The sequence below is a fragment of the Xiphophorus maculatus genome, chromosome 5 (assembly GCF_002775205.1).
Source record: "Xiphophorus maculatus strain JP 163 A chromosome 5, X_maculatus-5.0-male, whole genome shotgun sequence".
Classification (NCBI taxonomy): Eukaryota; Metazoa; Chordata; class Actinopteri; order Cyprinodontiformes; family Poeciliidae; genus Xiphophorus; species Xiphophorus maculatus.
In genome coordinates, this window is record NC_036447.1 from 22254231 (window position 1) to 22278380 (window position 24150).

General features: G+C 38.9%; 3 protein-coding genes across 4 annotated transcripts; all 3 read right to left on the reverse strand.

Annotated features, from left to right (window-relative positions):
• Positions 1-1037: 1037 nt before the first annotated feature.
• On the reverse strand, positions 1038-8658 carry LOC111608509 (polymeric immunoglobulin receptor-like). Its single transcript, XM_023333143.1, has 8 exons — positions 8573-8658; positions 7613-7945; positions 6584-6883; positions 4602-4898; positions 3673-3969; positions 2242-2337; positions 2109-2161; positions 1038-1276 (listed from the first exon to the last, which is right to left on the reverse strand). The coding sequence occupies exons 1-8, from the start codon at positions 8607-8609 to the stop codon at positions 1151-1153; spliced, it is 1539 nt and encodes a 512-aa protein (XP_023188911.1). The 5' UTR covers positions 8610-8658; the 3' UTR covers positions 1038-1150.
• A 701-nt stretch (positions 8659-9359) lies between these two features.
• LOC106699588 (polymeric immunoglobulin receptor-like) lies at positions 9360-16742 on the reverse strand. Of its 2 annotated transcripts, none has more exons than XM_023333145.1 (10): positions 16693-16742; positions 15879-16051; positions 15715-15773; positions 15113-15436; positions 14409-14729; positions 14022-14315; positions 13762-13806; positions 12458-12553; positions 12308-12381; positions 9360-9661 (listed from the first exon to the last, which is right to left on the reverse strand). In XM_023333145.1, exons 3-10 carry the CDS (start codon positions 15743-15745, stop codon positions 9494-9496), a joined length of 1353 nt encoding a protein of 450 aa, XP_023188913.1. In that variant the 5' UTR covers positions 15746-15773; positions 15879-16051; positions 16693-16742; the 3' UTR covers positions 9360-9493. The 2 variants fall into 2 exon arrangements, with proteins under 2 accessions (XP_023188913.1, XP_023188912.1); XM_023333144.1 differs by having other exon boundaries at positions 15113-15439.
• Positions 16743-17272: 530 nt separating this feature from the next.
• Positions 17273-23742, reverse strand: LOC106700351 (polymeric immunoglobulin receptor-like). The gene is made up of 8 exons (XM_023334378.1): positions 23699-23742; positions 23141-23461; positions 22438-22758; positions 22064-22348; positions 21905-21967; positions 20621-20719; positions 20472-20530; positions 17273-17684 (listed from the first exon to the last, which is right to left on the reverse strand). Exons 1-8 carry the CDS (start codon positions 23727-23729, stop codon positions 17625-17627), a joined length of 1239 nt encoding a protein of 412 aa, XP_023190146.1. The 5' UTR covers positions 23730-23742; the 3' UTR covers positions 17273-17624.
• Between the last annotated feature and the right edge of the window lie 408 nt (positions 23743-24150).

The window sequence follows — 24150 nt, forward strand, 5'->3', positions numbered from 1 at the left end:
CAACTTCAAATTGTTGTTAATTATTCACTTTTTAACTGCTACTGTGTTACAATATTTCACAATTTTTACTGTGAGAACATCGCTGTACCCACAGTGGTCCTTACACAGGTACTTCAAACATGAGACTTTTGGTGGAACAATGAAAAGCATTTTTGAAAGAAGCATTTTTACCCTTTTTGTCCTGGATTTGGACAGTGGTGGCATCGCTCTTACTTGTCACAGCAAAGTGTCCAGGGCCCTAATTTGTCATATTCCACGTATATTTGTGGCTATTGCTGGAAGGATCACGAGGTGGATGATTTATTTGGGACTGGAAGAGCACTGGAGCACTGGCTTGTTGACTTGGTGAATCTATGGGCAACAACCAGAACCTTGAGTAAGTTTAGTTCTAGTTCCATAGTCTACACTTCCTCTGGTAGAAGTATGAAACAGCTGAACTGAGACATAACTACTTCCTTACTGTACAACCCTTGTTTTCAGTTGCAATAGCAGCATTATTTGTTGCTACTGATCTAATGTTTCTGGAGTCACACTGGTATTTGTGTCATCATTTTTTGCAAACTGCCAAGACTATTAATAAAGTTTTCTCATGTGTTTGATCTGAGAGTATAAACTCTGAACTGTTGGAGTACAATTACAATAATGTGTACTATTTATACAACACTTACCTAAGTTAAACATGTGTTGCTTAGTTGAGTATGGAATATGATCTGGATACGGTTGCAAAACGGTTCAGTAAGAAATCAAATTGTCATAAAGCGGTGTGTTGAGAGTGGTGAGGCAGACGCTGTAGACCCAGGATGTGGTAAATTAATGGTTTTAATGATGAATATGTCTGAATATTCAAACCAGTCCAAAACCCTGTCAGCACAGCAGAGCGGGAAAACAAAGCTCAGCACTGGTAGCACAGGTACACGAATGGACATGAAGGAAAAAACAAACGACTGACTGTTGGTAGACGAGGACCCGACGACGAACAGACACACAGGTGACACTAAATACACTGGGGGTAATCAGGGAACAAGAAACACCTGGGAACTAATCAAGGGGAGGACAGGACAAGGAAAACTCTAAATAAATACACAGACAACACAGAACATGACACAAATTGCTAAAAATTAGGTGACGATTAACTCTGGGGTTCTCTGTTTCACATATAGACAGAGTAGGCGTCTGTTGTTGCTTTGAGGTTTTCATAAAGTTGTTCTTGGACATCTTCTGCTTTATCAACGAGGCTGGAGTTCTCATAAACAAAGTCTTCTGGCTTGACAGAAATCTGAGGAGAAAACCAAGAAAACTCAGTTTATCATAAAGGTTCAGTACATAGAAAAATCATGTTTATTGTAAGGATTTAATTTAATTAAGGAACAAATGTGATACAAGCCAACCTAAGGCCATGAGAATATGTAATCACACCCTAAATCTAATTATTTGTTGTTTCAGCCTGGGCAGGAACAATCCCCCATCAAGCATGTGCAATGTGCTTTTAACATTACTGTGGAGGATCTTTGGCCCTCTCCTCTGTGCAGAATTGTTTGAATCTCCTCCTAAATGAGTGACGGATGCACTTTTGAAATCATTTTGATCAGCTGACCAATCCACTGCCACTCCTTCATGTTTTCTCCATTTGTGAGTAATGGCTCTCACCGAAAACTTTAGAAAACACTTTTTAACCAACTACAGACTGATAGTTGTTAGATATTTTTTTGTTATTTGTTTTTGAACGCATGATTTATTGTTTTTGGGACGTTTTAGCTGGTTGTCAAACAGGTTCTATTAAAGGGATTTATTAATACTTTTGGTCTAATAATAATCAAGCCTGATTGTGGGGACAGTGAACAGAAAGGTGGTTAGTTTATAATTTACCAAGAAGAACTATTTTATTTTAGAGCCCGGTTGATTCTGAAAGCTTTTTTCTTATTAAGTCATTTGAAAGTTGCTTTTGCTGAGATTAACGTTGCATGAAGATCTGAACAATTGTTTAACGATAAAAGCAAAAAACAGAACAAATCTCAGTTTCATCTAAACACACACATTTTGGTTATATTTTGGTGTCCCTGTTAGGAGTGATTTTTCAGTTTTTCCCTTTTCACATTGTCGGCACCCACCATCTGAAGAGAGTCAAACTTTCTTCTTTTCTTGTCTTTCCTTGCTTCAGCTTCTGGAACACAGATGTTTAGTTAATGATTAAAAGCTTTATTTGTTTCTAAAGCTGCTTCATATAATAGATGCAATGCATACCTCTTTGTTTGCATGTATATGCTATAAATACAGCAAATAAAAGTGCCAAGAGAAGAGCAGGAGCAATGTAAATCAGCAGTTTAAGAGAGGCAGGACCTGAAAACAAAGAAAAAAAGGAAAATGGTTGATCTACTGCCAGTGTGGGTCTTTTTAACAAAAACACTAGTAAAAATAGCCATATGTAGCATACATTTCTTTTGTCACTGTTTTATTATCAGCAAATGCAACTGTCTTTACTGCCACATGCAAAGGTGAAAATCTACTAGCTGTTGCAAACAGATATTTATTTGTTTTGTTGCTTAAAGAGTCATTAGTAGTGATGAGCAGATGAAGCCTCACTGGGTGTGTGGCACATTTCCCAAACTGTGTCAACACTGTGCTGAGACTGTGTTGCTTTGTCACTTACAGTGACATCTGCTGGATTTAAAAAGTCATTGCAGGTAAATTCAATAAAGACGGGAGTGTTGACCGGTTCCACCCCCTCATGTCGGGCACGATGATGCCTCAGCATTGGGGAAGTGCTCTGGTTACAGTAAGAGACAAAACTTGGAAGCAAATCCTACATTTTTCACTTACAATATAAATAAAAGTTAATCCATGTAAACTAATTCAAATACCCCATGGAAAGGAGTTTGAATAATCCGGAAGAAAATTGATCAAAAGTGGAAATGAGAACGGAATAATTATTTTTCGTTTTAAGATCATAATGATCCCACATGGGAGAAAACTTCCTCTTCCTCTGTTGATCCATGTCGGTTTTCAAATACAAGCCAAAAACCAACAGAAAGCAAAGAACACAAAGTATCTCCATCCAACAAAACCCACAAACGTGTCGACACAGTTTCTGCCTCTTCAATACAATTTGGCGCGGTCACATCCAAACGAAAACATCGGTCACATGGTTTACCTTAAAGTGATACGCGCACCGACACGGGGTTTCATCTTGTTTGCTCAGCGCATGTGCAGAGGTTTCACAACATTTCCAAAGAAAGCAGCCTGGATTTATTATATTGAAATCAAACCTGTGTGGACAGCTTTCCATATCTTGCAGATAAACTAAATGTATTGCTGTTTACACATTCTGTTAATCATAATATATGATCAGGCACAAATTTGTCCAATTTTCATTGTATTCCTGCAGCGTCTAGACTCGCTTTCTTTTCCCAACTGAACCATTCACTTTATCCTGCAACATAAACAAGAGTTTCACACAAACAAATATTTCAACCACTGTAAGACATCCTAATGATGTTGGATGGACAGTCTATCAAACTTGTTGACAGATTATCAACACGTTTTATGGTTTTGATGTTGAAAATTCACTGACATTTATGGTTCTTATTTTCTGATTAAATTTCTATTTCAGAAAAGTTGCATTTAAAGATGACTTATCAAATAAATCTTAATCATACGTAGCTGACGCTGCCTTACCTACTGCCAGCTCTATCTTGGTGTAGTTTCCAGCGCTCCATTTTGAATCAGAACCACACCAGTACGTCCCAGCATCACCTTCTTCCAGCTTTGTGATCTTCACCAAGTAAAAGCCGGAGGACTCGTCTTCTTGCAGAGTGAACCTGCTTTGACTCAACACATCAGTGCAGCTGTCGCGTTGCTCCCCTTTGCAGAGGAATTTGTCATTATTCCAATGTTGTGGTGGATAAGGACAAGACAGGATGAAGGAATTTCCCACAATGCCTCTCATCTTTTCTGTCTTCACACAACACCACTCTGTCAAAAAGATATGAATATAAACTTGGTCCAACAGGATTTTAATGCAATGCAAAATGCAATTGAAAGACCTTGATATTTTTTCCCCAACGTAAAAAGTACTGTAAATGATACAAAATATGTAGTTTTTAATTGGCTATAATGAGACAAAAAATTAAATAAATAACTGAACAAAAAAACTTTGTAGTGATCTTGGAAAAAGGATCACATTCAAAAAGACCAAAGAAGGAGAGTCTAACACAAACAAAATCTGAGGATGTTGATAAACACAAATATGTCAAATTATGGTGTAATTTTTGTAAAATGGTCCTCAAATTCTAAAAATACATATTTGTGATGTTAATTATCCATGGAGCATATTAAATACATTGTCGAATATTTTTTTAAATTGTTAATGTGACAAAAGATTGATTAAAAGTGATTAAAAGTTTTCAACTCACGTCTGTGAATCAAACACATCACTTTCTCAAGAGGAAAAAGTATTACTTGAGAGGTTTATTAATAAATGTTTTCCTATTTCAAGTTTCATTTTTAAATAATATCCCATCCCAAAGTCAGTATGTAATACACAGCATCCAATGCAACAGGCATTGGTGCAATGATATTGTTTATTCAATATATAAAACTCTTACCCAGTGACAACTCAATCTTTGTGTAATTGCCAGCACTCCATTTCGAGTCTGAACCACACCAGTATGTCCCAACATCGCTGTCTTCAAGCTTAGTGACCATGACAAAAATTTTTTTGGAGGACTCATCGTCTTGCAGAGTGAACCTGCGTTGACTCAACATGTCAGTGCAATTGCGGCGGTGATCTCCCTTGCAGAGGAACTTCCTGCTATCTTGGCGTCGGCGTGATTGAGGACAGGAAAAAGTGAGAGGATACCCCACATTGCCTGATATGTTCTGTGTCTGCACACAGCACCACTCTGTCAGGCAGAAAGTGCAGATTTATATTAAATTGGTCTACAATCGGCGCAAAAGGAAAGACCCCATACCTTTCTGCCTAACTTGCAAAATAATAATTTTGTACCTATTATCACAGAAAAACAGATAAATAAATAAAAATAGCTAAAAGCTAAAGATGGAGGGTAAATGGCAGAAGATCCAGGTGAGCTAAGCAGGGGAGTGTGGAACAGTGGAAGAAGACAGTGCTGAACAGGAGAATTAAGGGATGGAGACTAATTACCACAGATGATTTAAGCTAGAAACAAAGGAAACTACAATCCACAGGGGGAAACTAATAACAGGAACTTAAAATACAGATAGAACATAATACAGGAAATAAGTACAAAATTAAACCCCAAAGGATATGCTAATATGGCAAGACCTTTCTATCTTTCCAGGAACGGATCTGGAATCGGTTTTCAAAAGCCAAAGTCTAATTTATTCTTGACCACCTATAAAGTTGTACAGCGCTGGGCTGCTTTATGCAGTGTGAACACCACAGGAAGAGTAAAGTAATCAGAGTACATTACATATTTATCTTCTTGGACTTGACAAAAGGTTGGACACATGCACGCATCATAATCTAATTGGCCATATGCTGATACCGTTAGCAGGCCAGTGTCTGCGCACACCAAGGTGTTGGAATGCAAGGCAAAAAGCGTGTGTAACAAGAGTTAAATGTTAAAAGAAAGCCCCTTAACTGGCCAAAAAAAGTATGTGTGTGAAGATGGGCCTGTTAGGTTTTGAACATTAAAAGCAAGTCCCATAACGGACTGAAAAACTCATGTGTGTAAAAGGTGGAACCTGCAAAGCATAAATGTTAGAAACGGGCCCCACATGTGACTGAAAAACTAACATGTAAAATAAATTTTCAAATTGGGCTTATTGAAAGTGATCTTTAGTATCAAGATTGTTTTTGGGACTTGCTTGATTTTTTAAAATAGATCTAGGACATCTAGAAAGGGTGGGCCCCACAAGTCAATAAGCTACTTTGGGGCCTCTTGTGGGAGGTTAACAAGAATGTGTGTGTGTGTGTGTGTGTGTGTGTGGGTGGGTGGGTGCATTGTTCCAGAAGTATCGCTAAAAGCAATAGACGATAGTAGAAGTCCTTGATGGCAATACAGCTCTGTTTCTCCGCTCCAAGAAGATTATGTTAATAAAAACAAAGTTCACATAGAATTTCATAAAGCTTACTTAAATATTATCATTCACTCAAACTGGTATATGGTTGACATCCGTTCACACACAGTTAATGACAAGTCAATGAACAATATAAGTTTAGAACGAGTTATCACACATGAGACAATTTTAAATGTCAGTATCTGCAAAGTAGATGAAGGCAAACTGCAGAGACCAAAACTTGCTGCAATAGTTTTGGTTTCTTTGCAGCGTGCAGACCATGCACTAGTTTCAGAAGCAGGGCTGTGTAATAATTAATAATCACCAAAGTGAGATTATTTTACAGCCCGGAAGCAATAGTGTGAGATGCAGACACTAGAAATAAACTTTCATACAGCCAAGGTTAGGATTGATAATCTGTTGATGGTAATGGAACTAAAGAACTGAGTTGATGGCAAATTTCTGCTGCTAGAAAGTAAAAACATAATACAACCTTACTGAACTAAGATCTATCTGCCTTGTTTTCCCCTGTTTTCTAGGATCTTACCTGCTGACAGCTCAATTTTGGTGTATTTTTCAGGACTCCACGTAGAATCTGAACCACACCAGTATGTCCCAGTATCGCCTTCTTCCAGCTTTGTGACAATCACCAAGAAAGAGCTTGAAGAGACGTTGTCCTGCAGAGTGAACCTGCTTCCACCTGTCACCACATCGGTGCAGTTGTCACGGTGGTCTCCCTTACAGAGGAACTTCCTGTTGTTCCTGTGTTTAGGTGGATAAGGACAGGACAACATAACAGGAGTTCCCACAATCCCACTCATCTTGTTGGTCTTCACACAGCACCACTCTGTTAGACAGAAAATGAAAATGGATGATGTCAGCAACTGAGGATTGCTTTGTTTATGCACAACATGTATGCAACATTTCCACATCATTTTAAATGATGGCTTGAATCTGTATCGGGAAATTCTGCAATATTGCAACAAATCTAAACCACTGAATGTTCCATTAATAAGAATTATTAAATTAAATAATTAACTTTTGTTTCTGTGCTCTTCTACTTTGGAACAAACTACTATAAACCTGAGATGTGCAGAAAGTGAACCGTTTCATATCACAGCTTTCCTACGTACGGTAGGTCAAAGCCTGTTTTATCATTTCTATCATGCTTTCTATTTGCTTAAATGAGTCATTTTGACATTTATTTATGTTAAAACATCTTATGTTTTTATGAAATGTTTTAGTAAACCATTTAATGAGATGGTTTAGTGATTTTGATATCTGTTTCACATTTTGGTTGCATAAAGTTTTTAAAAATCTGTTCCTTTTGTTTTTCTTGTAAAATCCTTTAAATTACAATGTGCACAAATAGTTCTACATAAATAAACTTCTAGTCTATATCTTAGGATTGTTTTTTTTGCTTAAAAGCAGAGATAGAATGATGTGAACAAATGTTGCCATTTATTTCTAAGCAAAAACTCTAAAATCTTTGAAACCTTTTGCCACAAACTTCAGAACAAGGGAAAAAAAATCTACATCCCTCAACATGTATAATTTAATTTTCATTCTTTTTTACCTTTCTTTACTTTCAGTGAGACTTCTGAAGGATATTTGTCAAACCCAACCTTCGTCACGCCACACCAGTATCTTCCCTCATCCTTCGAACTTAAGTTTGAAATGGTCGTCATGAAAATAAGTTTCCTTCGATCATCACTGGTGGAGTATCTGCCCTTTGTTGCTTCGGTGCTCTTGACCAGAACATCTGCATCTTGTCGACAGTCACTCCTACACAGGTATTTCTCATAGGATTCAAAACCAGCATAATAGGGGCAGGGAACAGTCACTGTTTTGCCTTCATATCCAGATACATGGATCACTGCTGCTGCACTGCTTACACAAGATAAAGCAACTGAAGAGAAGAAAACATAGTTCACATACAAACATAGTTGTAATTTATGAGAGCAAGGCTGTGTGTGTCCATCTCTTCAATTTAATAAACCCGCGTACCCATTATCAATGACTGTAAGAAAAAACCCTGGAAATTCAACACTTTTTTTACCAGCCACAAAAGACAACAAGAGATTGGAATATTAATTTGATCATACTGAATAACTATAATAATGTTGCTTTACATTTTATTCTACAGTTCTAGCCTTTTTCTTTAACTTTAGTAGCAGGTTCTCATTGCTTCTGTCAACGTCTTCAAGAATTGTATAACTTAAGAATATGTCAAAAATAGGGTTATCAATTATTATTATTATTATTAGCAGTAGTAGTAATAATAACAACAACAAGTAACAAAAATAAACAAATGTAATAAAAAATGTAAAAGAAATAAAACATTAAATCTATGTATAAGTTGGACAATTCAAGCTGCATTTCTGCATTTTTGCTTAAAGTTGCCAAACCATTCTCTCATTCTAAGACCCTTCTTACTGCATTAGTTATATGTAACATAATAAACTACTACCAACTTAACAACACCAATGTCTCTAGAAAAGATCCTATGTAGTTTTATCAATCCAAATAAACTTACAGCAGATGCAGACCTGCAGGTTTTTAAAGCTCCACATCCTTAAGCAGCAGAAATCTGAAAATACAGACCTTCGTCTTCTTGACACAACAACGTCCAACCCATGCGGTTTTGCACAGACGTACGTTCTATATTGAGAGGAAATTGTCTGTTTCCTGTTGAGAGTGGGTCGACCTTTCTTTAAAGCAGTATATAAGTTAGATCTTAGGCCAGTTTGTCCTGTTCAGTGACTTGTTTTTGCAGATCACCACTGAGTACGGTATATAGGAGAGAAGTGGACATTAAACTCTCTATTTGAACACACTGAAACCTATTGGTCACATAGTTGTCAAACCAACAAAGCCAATAATCTGAAGCCTCTGTATTAATAGTTATTAATACTTGATGGTTCTAAAATGGCACTATGTGTCTGGAAAATAAATATTCTGCCCCTTTAAGTTTAACTTTGAAATATTGCCTCTGTCAGGTGAATAAAGAGTTTGAATAGTGTTGTGTGATTTTTACTGATATTATAATTGGATTATTGCCGGAGTATTTAGGTTGGAGAAGTGATATGTGAGAGCTGCAGATCTCATGTATTCTTATTTCATTATTTAAATCTGTGAAAAACATTAAAGATAAAAAGGCTCCATGTCGACCTGGCCTTACATTCACACAAAATCACACTGACACACTAGAATCACGACACTAGTCGTTTATTTCTTTTGACTAGTCGTTTATTTCTTTAAAATTTGGTTTATAAGAATACAAAACTGCAGTTTTATTAGTATGAAGTAATGGAAAAGCAGAATTTTAAAGCTCATGAAAGTTGTCACTACCAGCAGCTCTAAGATGATGATGATGTAACATGAATAAAGGCTTTTAGGAACTCAATGAAAAGTTTCAGCCTCACATGTAGGTCAGACCCAACATTTGGCTCACTCTTTAGCTCTGAGTTTTTAAAAAGAACTCATTGCGGTAAATATCCTCAGTTGTTGAAATGTTTCCATATTGAGCTTCATCTTCATAGTCTTCAAAGAACTGAACAGATCTCTGCTCTTTGCAGGCCCTCTGCTGTGAGCGAATTGCAGGATCGTCATAATTTTGGTAAAGCTACAAAAGAAGGAACAGATCATAAATTAATACATCCACTTATTATTTATTTTCACCATAAAGTCAAAGTATTACGTTTTAGATCAGACCCAGGGTATAAGTGAACTGCACACTGTTTTAGAGCTGAAGCTCAAACTACCACAAGAAGTGAAATGATAATGATTTAACCCAGACAACATTTTTCAGAAACAAAAACAATTTTCTAGTTTTCTGTGGAAATAATTACTTGTCTTTTAACAAAGAGCGAGCTTTGCCAATCCTTCATCTCCCTTGTTTTAAATGAAATGGTTGCAGTAGATTTGCTCAGTTGGGTTGTTTTCGTAGATTACTTTGTCTTCATCTGCATTTCCAGAGAGGAAATATGTGCGCTGCGTCCTATTCTGCTGTGAGAACATCGCAGCAACATCATGATTTTTGTACGTCTAAAAAAGAAGGAATATTTATTCCTTCTTTTTTAGACGTACAAAGGTTGGCGAGTCAGGTTACTGTCAGGTTTTGGTTTCATATTAAAATGTAACCCATGTACGGAGCCCTAGTCCTCGATGCGGCTGTCATGAGTTCAAGTCCTGGCTTGATGACCTTTGCCACATGTCTTCCCTCTTTCTCACAACCAACTTTCCTGTCTGACACCTGTCAAATAAAAGCCTCTAGATCAAACAAACCCTTTAAAAATACTCTAGAGTGATGTAGCAATGTAAAGATCTATTTAAAGTACAAGCAGTGTCATGTTCCGTGTTTTTCCTGTGTATTTATTTCAAGTTTCTGTGTTTCTGAGTTTCCATGTTGTCCTGTCTTCCCCTTGATTGTCCCCAGGTGTTTCTCGTACCCGTAATTACCTCCTGTGTATTTAGTGTCACCTGTGTGTCTTTGTCGGGTCCTCGTCTCGTTTGGCGTCTTGGTTATGTGCGCTCAGTCCTTCTTGTTGTCCATTCATTTTATCAGTTGCTACCAGCGTTGAGCCCTGGCTTCCGCTCAGTCGGGCTGCCTGGTTTTGTGGACTTTTTGGACTTCATTATTAAAAATCATTTTCTCTCATCTACCTGGGTCATCTGCGTCTGCCTCACCACCTCTCACCACCGCAACTTATGACAGTAGGACCCGACCAGAAAGTACGGTGAGGCACGCAACTACATGGATCCAGCTGGCTTAAAGAGGACCATAAAGGACTATGTTGAGGAGGTGGCTAAGCCTTACTCCACCCGTCAGGGCCTGGGGATAGCCACACGCATGGTCCTTATGTCGGATTACTGGATCCCACGCCTTCCGCACCTGGGGCTGGCGGAGTTACAGCAGGAGGCAGAGCAGGCGCGCCGGACAGCGATCGCCGTGCTGAACGGTAACCCTCTGCCTCCCAAGCCGCATAGTCTCTCCGCCAGCTCAGACCCAGCTCCAGCTCCGGGATCAGTAACTCCAGCATCTCCAGGACCAGCACCTCCAGCCGGCGCACCCGAGCCCGATTCAGCCGGCGCTCCAGCCGGCGCACCTGAGCCCGATTCAGCCGGCGCTCCAGCCGGCGCACCCGAGCCCGATTCAGCCGGCGCACCCGAGCCCGATTCAGCCGGCGCACCCGAGCCCGATTCAGCCGGCACACCCGAGCCCGATTCAGCCGGCGCACCCGAGCCCGATTCAGCCGGCGCTCCAGCCGGCGCGGCGCTCCAGCCGGCGCGGCGCTCCAGCCGGCGCTCCAGCCGGCTTTCCCGAGCCTCATGCTCCCACTCCAGAGACTGCTCCAAGCCGACAGGGGGTCCCAGTTAGTGGGTTCTCGGCCTCACCTGACTCCCCCAGTGTTCCTCCCGAGACCCCGCCTCTCAGTGCTCGTCATCGCCGCCTCAGGGCTGCCTCAGGGTTGCCTCAGGGTGGCCCCAGAGACTCGTCGTCGCCGCCTCCAATGCCGCGGTTCCTGCCTCCTTTGCCTCCGCCCACCTTGTGGGTAGTTTTTTGTTGTTTTGGACTCTGGTCCCCCGTCCAGCGCCCCTTCGCCCACCCTTGTTGTGTTTTGGGTGTCTGCTAGCCGCCCTTGAGAGGGGGGTACTGTCATGTTCCGTGTTTTTCCTGTGTATTTATTTCAAGTTTCTGAGTTTCCATGTTGTCCTGTCTTCCCCTTGATTGTCCCCAGGTGTTTCTTGTCCCCGTAATTACCTCCTGTGTATTTAGTGTCACCTGTGTGTCTTTGTCGGGTCCTCGTCTCGTTTGGCGTCTTGTCTTATGTGCGCTCAGTCCTTCTTGTTGTCCATTCATTTTATCAGTTGCTACCAGCGTTGAGCCCTGGCTTCTGCTGCGTGCTGCCTGGTTTTGTGGACTTTTTGGACTTCATTATTAAAAATCATTTTCTCTCAACTACCTGGGTCATCTGCGTCTGCCTCACCACCGCAACTTATCACAAGCAGAAGACTAAGTGTGGGTAAAAGGCATGTCAGTGTCAAACGTTTTAGCAGCAGAGTTCATACAAGCTATGAGCCTTCCAGGTATAGCTGTTTTTCAAATAAATTTGATCAATTTAGCAAAGAATTTTAAAAGAATTTTTAGCAGAAATATGCTTTTGAAGACATGTGAAGGTTTTCATATAAAACATCTAAAGTGCCGCCTCATGTTGGTACTGGGTCGTGTAAAAAAAAAAAAAAAACTAAAACACTTGGGCTTTCTTACATCTTCCCCACTCGTCACATCTTGTGCATCTGCTGCCTCCAGTTTGCTTGTGTTCATGTCGACTGCTGCTTCAACTGAAACAAAGCAAATTAAAATAAATGCACTTATACGCACATTTGCCTTTGTTGAAAGCGAAAACACTAAGCTCACCTTTCAACTGGCGACGTTTGGGCTTGCAAACTTTGACCAGGATGATTATCAGTATCAGCAGCAGAACTGGGAGTGCAGCGAAAAGCCAGTACAGAGCTGCAGATGAAAGTGACAAATAAAGAGTAAAACAAATTCAAGATGAAATTACTTGACTTCCTCAAACACATTAGCCTTAAAGCGCCACGCTGCTACAAGTAGGAAGGACTATCAAAAAGTCTCTGAGGTCTACATGCTCCACTCAGGCTTCTTCTATACAATTAGTCTTAATCTGATAATTCTTGACTTGTAGTTTTATTTAGAAACTTCTTAAATAACAAATGCTTTTTGCATATGATCACATGCAAAACAACATACCGACAGAGTGTGCCACTCTCATGTTGCCTGATGCTTTAACCCCATGTAATCTCTGCTATGTCATTCTGACCTCAGAGAAGGGATCAGATCAGGAGAGATTTGATTATCTTGATGGGGAAAGTCTCATAAATTTACAAAGTCTACATGGATGAAGAGCAATAGAGCACCAGACTGGACCCAGACTGAAGGGTGGAGCTCCTGGGCCTCCACTGGGTTCAAAGCAAAAACATAAAAAAGCTTAACTTCCCCTCCAATGAAGAGGTTTCTATTACTGAAACCAGTTTTACTTTAATTTGCAAGAGCACATGTGCATTTTACTAAAAGCACTTTAGCACTTCATGCAGCACTACGCTTTAAGCATGGAGTTTCACATCCACTACTTTCACACAAGAAGTTGTAACTATTTATTGAACATTTACTTAGTATTTTAATAATTAGCATGTAGTGTTTTCTTCCAGGCTCTGTATACAGCTGCTACTCATAGACAAGTGAGGTGGTTACCTGTTAAGGGAGAATAATAATTACTCAGAGCAAATGGGGGCTACTGGTTAGTGAAACTTGAGCAAATGCTTGTGTAGAAAATGTTAAAAGTGTGGGTGCAAGAACAGTGAGATGGCAGTGGTAAGAGGTAATGACTCCCCTGTCTTTTTTGTGTCCAGTTCTGGGTGTTTGGGCAAATATTTCACACGGGAGTACAGACAAACCATATCATGTTTTTGAGGTTATTCTGTGAGATTTCTAGAAATTTACAGCAATATAAGTGGATACCTTAGTAAAGTGAAGGGGGACTCTTTCGTTAAATTCATCTATTGGATCTGAGATATGAGTCAAAGGGGCTGTAGTATGTTTAGAGAGCAACCAACTCTGATAAATACACACCATATATGGACATGCCAGATATGAATGTGGGGCAATCTGCCACAAGCTCAGTTTCATTTTCACCATCTCACCTTCTATTATGGACTCCTCTGACACACCACGCTGTTCTTCTTCTTCTGCAACAAGTAACACAGCAACAATGATAAACTATGAGTTCACCACAACAATCATTACATCAAAATATCTGGTTCTGTACAAGCAGCTCATGCTTGTACAATTTTCTAACTATCTGAGATTTATAATCTGCTTTATGAATAAAAACATTATTATTACATTCAGTTTAAAATTTTAAAAGCAATAGGGTAGCTTCAGTGTATCATCATGCTCTTACCCACAGTCAGATGAAACTGGGTGTAGTTTCCAACACTCCACTTGGGGTCTGATCTACACCAGTATGTCCCAGAATCCTCTGATTTAAGTTTTGTGATCACCACAGAAAAAAAGGTGGCATTAACATTATGCAGTGTGACGCTGCCTTGATAAGTGATGTATGTGCAGTTGCTGCGCTGGTCTCCTTTGCAGAGGAACATCATATTGTTATGATGATGACGTGGATAAGGACACTGGAAGGTTACAGCACGACCCACAATCCCACTCATGTCCTTTGACTCCACACAGCACCACTCTGACAAAAAACAACAACATGTTTGTTGAAGGTTCAAGTCACACTCTTCTATGGCAATTGATCTCAGCAAAGGTAGCTAGTTTGACTTCTCACCTTTGACCTCTAGCTCGACAGCAGAGAAATCATCCGATCCTGAGTTTCTCTGTACTCCACAAAGATACGACCCAGAATCGTTCAGGGTCAGACTGGAAATGGTCACTGTGAATATTCTTGACTTCCTGTCATCAGAGAGTCTGAATCGTCCATTTTGTGTGTTGTTAGAGGTGATCACTGCCTGCTGTCGACATGTGGAGGGCCGGTTTCCTCTGCAGAGGAACTTCAGCTTGTTGACAGACTGAGAGTCGTACGGACAGCTGATGGTCACTGAACCTTCCTCAATACTTTGGGTTTTATTCACCGGGTCACAACATCTGTCTGACATGAGGTTAAAAAAACAATGTAAAGTGAAAGAAAAACTAGTCAAAAATCTTCACTTAATAGAAAGTTGTACTTTTTTGATAGAGATTTATATTTAACATTATAGACTAGTACAATTGTCTTGTATTAACATGTCTGCATTGATGTCTAAACATGTATTTATTTTCAACATAGAAGACGATCCAGATCTGCAAGTACATGATAATTCAACTAGCAAAATTAGAAAATACATTTAGCTTCTAATAACAGCTAAATTTAAGACCACACATTGATTAAAAGTGTGTATTACTAACATGGTTAGACTTTGATGCTTCATTTAATGCATTTTAATTTGTTGTGAAATCTATAGTGAAATATAGAAACATGAACTTATTATTTACCTTCTTTTATGTGCAGTTTTACTTCACTGTAGGTATCTATTCCCCACACTGTGACTCCACACCAGTATTTCTCAGCATCATGTGATTGAAGATCAGAAATGGTCACTGTGACGATTCTGTTCTTTATATCATCAGTGATGGAATATTTGCCTTTATTTTTCTGTTTTGTTGTAATGAGAACGTCACTGGAGCCACAGTCATTCTTACAAAAGTATTTTTCACTATCCTTAAATCTCTCATCATAGTGGCATGAAACATTTATATCTCTTCCCTCATATCCAAACACTTCGATCAAACCTTCAGCACTGATCACAAAACTCAGAGCTGCTGCAGACAGAAAACAACATCAGTTTAGTTTTTATGCTTCAACATTTGAACAATAAATATTTTTTTTACAAGTTTTGTAAAACTACTTTTTCAAATAAAAAGCACAATTAGTTTGTGTGAGATCAGACGATCACATTTCAGTCACAACACAAACAGGAAGTGCTACTGAGTCTTTAAGTAAATGCTACATAATTTATAAACACATCTTATTTTATTTAAATAAAATTCATCATAAGATTAAAGCAAACTGTTGTAGATGATATATTATGTCTTACTGCAGATGATGATGTGTTGATGGCTCCACATCTCTTTGTTCTTCTAAACCAGAGCTAAACTGAGGCAGAAGTTATTTTAAAATGAGACATTTAGAGGAAACGTCAGAGCTATTAAGGATCCTGACATTCAGAAAGTTTAACAGCTTTTGAAAGTGTCGACTTACCTCACAAGTGTGAAACGTCTTGTTTCTGCATTGGTCAAGTGATAACTCTGCAACCGCTGACCTCACAGGCTTTACTCACAAATACAGGAAATAGATTTTTTTCACCACAACAAAGTTTGGGTGGATTATTGAGGGACACTCAGTTTTCAGGTTTTAATCTCAGCTGTGCAGATCTTCATGTTTGAATTTGAGAGAAACAGGAGAGAACAAAAATATAATTCAATGCAACTAACTTTAATTTTAAATTATTGTCATTTGCAAAAAATAGAATGAAATTCTTAGTCTGACTCCTCAGCAAACAGTAAATATATAAATAGAAAAGGCCATATTTATAAAAGACAATTGATAAATTGTAAATGTATTTACTTAAAAGCAAATCGAGAAACAAAGGTCGTATGTCAGCAACCACGGAGGGCGCCATCTTGTCTATTTGATTTTATTCTAAATTTGTATGATTTTAAAATGAATTTTAAAATGATTTTAAAATCTACTCCTGCTTTTAAAGCCAATGGAAACCCGTCAGCGCCTGGGGATAGCCACACGCATGGTCCTTATGTCGGATTACTGGATCCCGCGCCTTCCGCACCTGGGGCTGGCGGAGTTACAGCAGGAGGCAGAGCAGGCGCGCCGGACAGCGATTGCCGTGCTGAACGGTAACCCTCTGCCTCCCAAGCCGCATAGTCTCTCCGCCAGCTCAGACCCAGCTCCAGCTCCGGGACCAGTAACTCCAGCATCTCCAGGACCAGTACCTCCAGCCGGCGCACCCGAGCCCGATTTAATTTATATTTGAAAACAAATAAATATTAAAACTTACCAGACAAGATGAACAACACGATCTGGAAGCTCCACATCTGTGCATTACTGAGGACAACAAACTAAACCAGAAATAATGTTGAAGTGAAACATGAAGTATTTTAAGGAAACCACATTGGTGTGATGAGTTCAGCCCTTCACACATATCAGCAGGCCTCATAAATGATGTGTATAATGATCATTTTCTCTATGTTTCAAATGCTAAAACTAAACTCTATCAAAACAACCAAACAGTAAGAAGACATGCTTATTATTAGTAAAATTAAAATAAGTGTTTACAAAGTTGGAGGAAATGGCCATAGGAAACGTGGGAGGGCTGAGGTGTAGTGGTTAGTGCTGTATCATCTCAGCAAGAATATTTCCTGTTTAAATATAAGTGAAGCAGAACTTTCTGTCTATAGTTTGCTTATTTATTTTAGAACATTCATCGATGTTCTCCAGGTTCTCTTTCTCTCATTGCAAAACTGCTTATAGTAACAGGATCTAGTGAATAAAATGAGCAGGAAGAAACATGTTGCCACACATTGAAGGTAGAATTAAAATTTATTTTACAGTCAAACTGACAAATGACAAATATAGAAACATACAAAAAGATTACTAGAACAATTTAAGAGCATGAAAATACTACAGTTATAAAAACGGTTTTCCTCTGCAGAAAACCTTATCACCTTCATGATTTAGTCTTAATTTAAAAAGAAACAAAGGCTGGTTCATCAAAAACCTCTTATTTATTATTGTGTGGAGAAACTTACTGTAATAAAACAAGTTGCATCATTAAAATATTTAGCAATTAGCATCTAAATCTTTAAATTAGCTTGAAATGTATATAATAATTTCCTCTGCAGTGCATTTCATCATTTTGCTTTCCGACAATCAGAATAAATATCTTCATTTGTGGTGAGACTTTGGTTCACATGTTGAGATTCTGCAGCTTCATCGTTGCTCCTGATGCTTTGATGCAAAGGTTGAGCTGTCTACTGGATTTTCACAAATCTGAAAAATAATCATTTATGATATTCAGATAAATGAGATTTATATTACTGAGCAGAAAAACTTATCTGGATAAATGTTCATAATCCCACAGGACAAAACCTGAAGGATCTGAACACAAAGATAAAGTCAGATTCCACTGTGCAAAATATCAACATGGAGAGTGATAAAAAAAAAGATTAATGTAGAAAAATGTATATTCAGTGGTGGGTTGTGAGGGCCAGCAGAGCCTTGTCTGCTCGCCCTAGAAATCTGAAAAGAAAATGTCTTAGTCATATTTAATTTTATCTATAATTTTATTTGTATTTACAAACAAGTAGCTTATTGGTATTATTGAGGTTTCACTTTAATTTCCTACTTTTTTTTTCTTTGTGGGCTCTAGTGTCCCATATATGAAAGTAGTCATATAGGAAAGGGGCAAAGACATGCGGCAATATCATCGGGTCCGGGAGTCGAACCCACGACGGCCATGTCGAGGACTCAAGGCCTCCAAACATGGGTCGCGCTATCCCCTACGCCACCACGGCTACGCCCATTAATTTCCTGCTTAAGATGTGCCTTAAGCGCATCTGGCGAGCCGCTCCACCTCAGGACCTGCTGTACAAATTCAGATACCCCTTCCTCAAAAATGCAGTGCAACAGGCCATTGTTGGCATGACTAGCATAATTATCAGCCAATCAGAATTTACATGCAATAATGGTGAGCCTCACTGGCCCTACAGTAAGTGAAGAGCGTTCCCTGTATTCCCTATTAAAATCATCTTTTTCAAGACGATCTTCACGAATAAAAAATTAAAAAATGTAAAACCCGCACCAAACCTGGATTCACTAACACAAAGCAGTAAGAACTTTGCAAGGCATTTTAGAGACTGTAACTATGAGCGCTACAAGGGGCTAACAGCTAGCACTGAACACTACAAGTTATTGTATGGATTTTATTTACAAGTAATGGGTGAGTGTTACTTTTCTATTACATTCTCATACGTAGTGTAACGATTCTGAGTTTTAGTTCTGCTGGGTCCTTATGGTTATGTGTATTTGCTATAAGTTGCATTGTGATCTTATTGTTATGTGTAGAGTGTTGTGGGCTTCCCCTGTCTGACTCTGCTGATTCCCACACACATGTGATAGGCCTGTCATGTGGGCGAGGGATCGGTGGAGCGGCAGTACTGTTAAGGAAAAATGATTAATTTTAGTGCTTAATACAGTTAATCTACGACATGTGTAACAGTTATATTCAATACTCTTATTTGGAACAGGTTTCGTCTGAGATGCGGTAAGGAGCTGAATAAGCAGGCATCAGACAAGCAGGGCCCTTTTCCTCCCCCGCTGACACACAGGGCAATAAAATTTACATTCAAATGGGGAGAACTAAGGAAGTTTGGGGGGAAGAGACTTCAGAGGTGTCTGTGAAATCTCATCTCAAGACGTTTGGCGCCAGGGATCTGCCCGTACCAGACAGCGACGAGCACTAAATGGTCCGCCCTTTTGCTTAGACAAAAACCAGACACCTTTGCCATAAATGAGGGGAGTTTCCAGGTTTCTCTGAGTGCTGAGGGAGTTTCCAATAGGTCAAAGAACGGAACGCCTTGGCTGCATAAATTAAATAGTGAAACACCTATTTGGTTTAAGATTACGTACACGGAGCACGCCGAGAGAGAGACAGCGGCCGCTATTTTTTTTGCCTTTTTTTGTCTTTGTTTTATGTTTGTTTGTCTTCCCCTTGTGTGTCTTTATTTTTATGAGAAAAATGCATATCTCTGTACCTCTGCAGCTTTGTTAATTGATTCATGCGTTGCTTTGTGTGGGATTAAACTCTGTGATCTGTGACGTCAACACGCTTTGTTGTTGTTTCGTTTTAGCAGCACGCCGTCGCTCGTCAGGATCCCGGGCAAAATTAAAGAGGAAAGAGCCAAACGTTTTGTCCAAAGCTAGCATTAAATTACCTCTTTTTTAATAGTACCAGGACCGGAAGTGGAAAGAGTTCAGAGTTGGGTCAGCAGTGAAACTATCTGTTGAATGTACCAGTTTGTTAGAGGCGTGAGCTGCAGCCTCAGGAGTAGCAGATCGTACTTATCCTAATAAACCCTGTTTGGTGGGACTACAGCTGCGGTACTGAGGTCATTACAATACTTTACTTAATATTTTTCTTTTAATTGCTCATTTGCTATATCAGCAGTTTGGATTGATGTTGAGATTAACTGGGGAAGATAGAAAAGTTTTGCTAAATTGGTGGATGTTCAATAATGTGTGCTATTGCCTGTGTATTTTGTTAAAATATACATTGATATATTGCTTGATATTGTTGGGCTGCATTGTTGTTTTTCTTTGCGTATTTTTATTTATTTGCATATTATTGGATGTCTGTTTCTTGGTGTGGTGAATAGTTCTTACACTGTCCTGCAAATGGTGTGTATTGTTCAGGTATAGTTGACGTCTCTTGAAGGCCCTGACTGAAACTCCACGTCATGCCACTGTTTGTACTGAGTCCTGACGGGCTGGCAAGATTTTTGTGTTTGTTTGCATTTTTGCCAGCAGTAACATCCAGCTGTGTATCATGTGACTTGTGTGATGCGAAAAAAGTGATTCCAATCCTGTTTTGCGAAATACCTCTATTTTGATACAACTAAAGAACCACCTCATGTTAGGGCAAAACTTTTTATTGAAAATTATAAGGTTTTTTTTTAACTGGTGTGTTTCCATTAAGCAAATTTATTTTATAGTTAATGAAAAATTATCTAATGTCCTTGCAAGAAAAAATCTTTAAGAGTTGCAACTTTGTGGACTTACATCATTGATCCTCGGGTTCTTAGAAGCATCAGAAGTGTTCAATACAATCATTTGGATATCTACAAGAACAATAAAAAACATTGTCTCTGTTTTTTCTGGGTTTTTTCTCGAGTTTTAGTATCGTATGTTGATGTTCTGGGTAAATTCACCTTGTTGCTTCAATTTTCTTTTAAGAATCATCAGAAGGACAAACGGCAGGATCCACAGCAGAAACAGGACGACACGCAGAATGTAAAATAAGGTCAGATCTGAAAAGAAGAGAAAGGAGAATTTAATAGGCATGGACAGAAAATTTCCTGGAAAAAGACACAGAGAATGAAAGCATGTAATAACAATTTGAAACATTGTTTACAAAAATCAACACTAAACATTCAGACTTCATTTATGAAGGTCCAGGCAACAGGAAGGACTGGTAGGTCCAGGATTGACCTGCATTGGCTCAATTGTCTCTAATGGGAGATTGGACACACCTGAGATAAAACTTCTAGAAAGAGCACAAGCTGCTACATTTAGTTTATAAATCACTGAACAGCTCAGCATCACAATACATTAAAGATCTGCTGTTGTTGTGTCAACCTTCCAGACCTCTCAGGTCTTCTGGTTCTGGTTCTGGTTCTGCTCTGCATCTCCAGAACCAGAGCCAAACATGGAGAAGCAACATTCAGCTTCTATGCACCACAAATCTGGAACAAACTGCAAGGAAACTGCAAATATGCTGAAACACTGAGTTCCCTTAAATCTGGACTGAAACCCACCTGTTTAGTTTCTTTTGAAACATAATCAATGAAAAATTTAACAAAGGCAATTTGTTGACTAAATTATAATGTTTCAAATGTTGCCTTTGTGTTCTATGAGTTTGTATGTTTATTGAGTTTTTATGATGTAAAGCACTTTGAAATACCTTGGTGCTGAAATGTGCTATATAAATAAAATTTGCTTGATTTGATTTGATGGCTGACTTAAATTCATATTAAACATTGTAAAGATAATGGTCCTTAACCAGATCGCTTTGGCTCCAAGCCAAGTGACTGTGGATCCCAACACCAGAGTGATGATCCCAAACCAGCTGCCTACATTCCTGGACTGTTTATAAAATACAGGGAGAAACTGCACACAATGTGACTGCAAAATGCAAGATTTCTCTCATATTGCGAAAAATTCACCAACATTGTCACATGTGAGAATCACGTTCTGTTGACTTTCTAACGTCACATAAATTGTGCTGACAACCTGTGGATTGGAAGACAGTGGACATGTGCAGCATTACCATTTGGCTGTGGGGTGAAGGCAGGAAAAGTTGTGAGAAGCCAACAAAACAACATTCTCTAATACTCCATTAATGTATTTGAGTACTTGAATATCTGCTGTTTGTGGAAAACTAAGTGAAGGAAATCAGGAGAGGCACAGAGAAACAGAAAATGTAAAGAATTTACCAGGATTATATGATGGTGGCTGTGATGTAACATGTTCAGCAGAGCTGGTTTCATGCAGTGAGACTGTTAGAAAAAATACAAAACATAATGTGGTAAAAAGCCTTAACCTAGATTTTGTGTTGCTTTTTATTATTCTATCTCTCTCTGTGTTGGTCTCACCGACTGCCAGCTGTATCTTTATGAATCTCAGCTGAGAGTCTGAACCACAGTAGTATGTTCCTGCATCAGCTGCTTCCAGTTCAGTGATGATCACAGAGAAACAGGTGGAGGAGACATTGAGCAGCTTGAACTTTGTTTGGTTCTCCATCATGTCTGTACAGTTGTTGTGTTGGTCTCCTTTACAGAGGAACTTCTTGTTATCAAGTTGTTGTCCTGAATTAGGACACTGCAGAGTTACTGGACGTCCCTCGATGCCACTGATGTGGTACGACTTCAGACAGAAATCTGCGAGAGAAGGAAATTTTAATAACTGTTGTATTTATAAACTTCTTAAGATTCATTATCAAGTTAGCAAAGGCAGAATGATCTCTCACCTTTGACCTTCAGTTCAACAGCAGAGAAAACATCAAATCCTGAGTTTCTCTGGACTCCACAAAGATACGACCCAGAATCCTTCAGGGTCAGACTGGAAATGGTCACTGTGAATATTCTTGACTTCCTGTCATCAGAGAGTCTGAATCGTCCATTTTGTGTGTTGCTAGAGGTGATCACTGCCTGCTGTCGACATGTGGAGGGCCGGTTTCCTCTGCAGAGGAACTTCAGCTTGTCGACAGACTCAGAGTCGTACGGACAGCTGATGGTCACTGAACCTTCCTCAATATTTTGGATTTTATTCACCGTGTTGGAACATCTGTCTGATAGAAAGATAACACGGTAAACTAGCAGAAGTTATGAGGAAAAGCACATACAGTATGTTTTTCAGAAAATATGCTTAATGTCTTAATGTCGCTGCCTGTTTGCATAGTTTACCTTTCTGAACAATTTTCTTTTTTCTGTATAAACCAAAGCATTCAGAGCTCTTATATACTGGACTTTATTTTCTATGGCCAATGCACTGAAAGTGGTGCAGAGGCTGCACTGAAATCCAGTTGTGTTATTTACAATATACCACAAAGGACAAGGAAGCAATACTTTAGGAACTGTAATTTAACTAAATGTTACATTAAGCAAAGCTGTTGGTGAAACAGCTTGATTGTATTACATTTCATTATTTTTATTTGAACTTTATTCTTTTACCTGGTCTTATGTTCAGCTTTACTTCCTTGTATATATCTGTAAAGTCTTTGGTCACTCCACACCAGTATTTTCCAGCATCATCAAGACGAAGGTCAGAGATGGTCACTGTGAAGGTTCTTGCTCTTTTGTTATCATCGGTTGAGTATTTGTTGTTATTTCCTTTTGATTTAATAAGTACGTCATCATCAACTTTGCAGTCGTGCTTGCACAGGTACTTTTCATAATCCTCATATCCTCGACCATATGGACAGGGAACCTTCACAGCGCTGCCCTCATATCCGAACACAGAGATTACATCACCGGTCACCCAACTCACAGCAGCTAAATTGAGAAGTTAGCAGTTATATGTTATTAGATAAAATGTTTAATTTTATTTTCTAAACCACTCAAAGCCTAATGCCTGTAGATCATCAACTGTCATCTCAGATGGTTAATACTTAACTTTTTTTTCATTATGTACCAAAAAAGGTTAAGGTAATATATGAGATCATAACAGGAGGTAATAAATCGAATCACGAAAGAAAAACAACATATTTAATATCAAATAATACAACTTACTGCACATGAGGAGCAAGTAAAGGCTCCACATCTTTCAGTTCCTCAAGGCAACAGACAAACTAAAGCAGAAGCAAAGTTACTCTTCTCTTAGAAAAAGAAACGAGAAAACCAGTGGGCTTCCTGTACTGTTAGCACTGTCTAAACACAAACATAGAAGAACAGAAACTAGTAGCATAGATGTACTGTAGCATAAAACAAGCTGGATTCTGTGTTTTCTGACTAAACTCTGCACATTAGATGCATAAGAGCCACTGAGAGACTTTTAATTACATAGATTTTTCATCTCACTGCATAAATATAATAAATTTGACGTTGATTTAAGTCCACGTTTCACTGATATGTCTGTTTGTTTGAATCGGAGGAACTTCAGTCTGTTTAAGTATAACCTGGTCCATCAAACATTGGTTTTTTTTATGTTATATTTGTTCTCTGTTATATTTCTTGAAATCGAC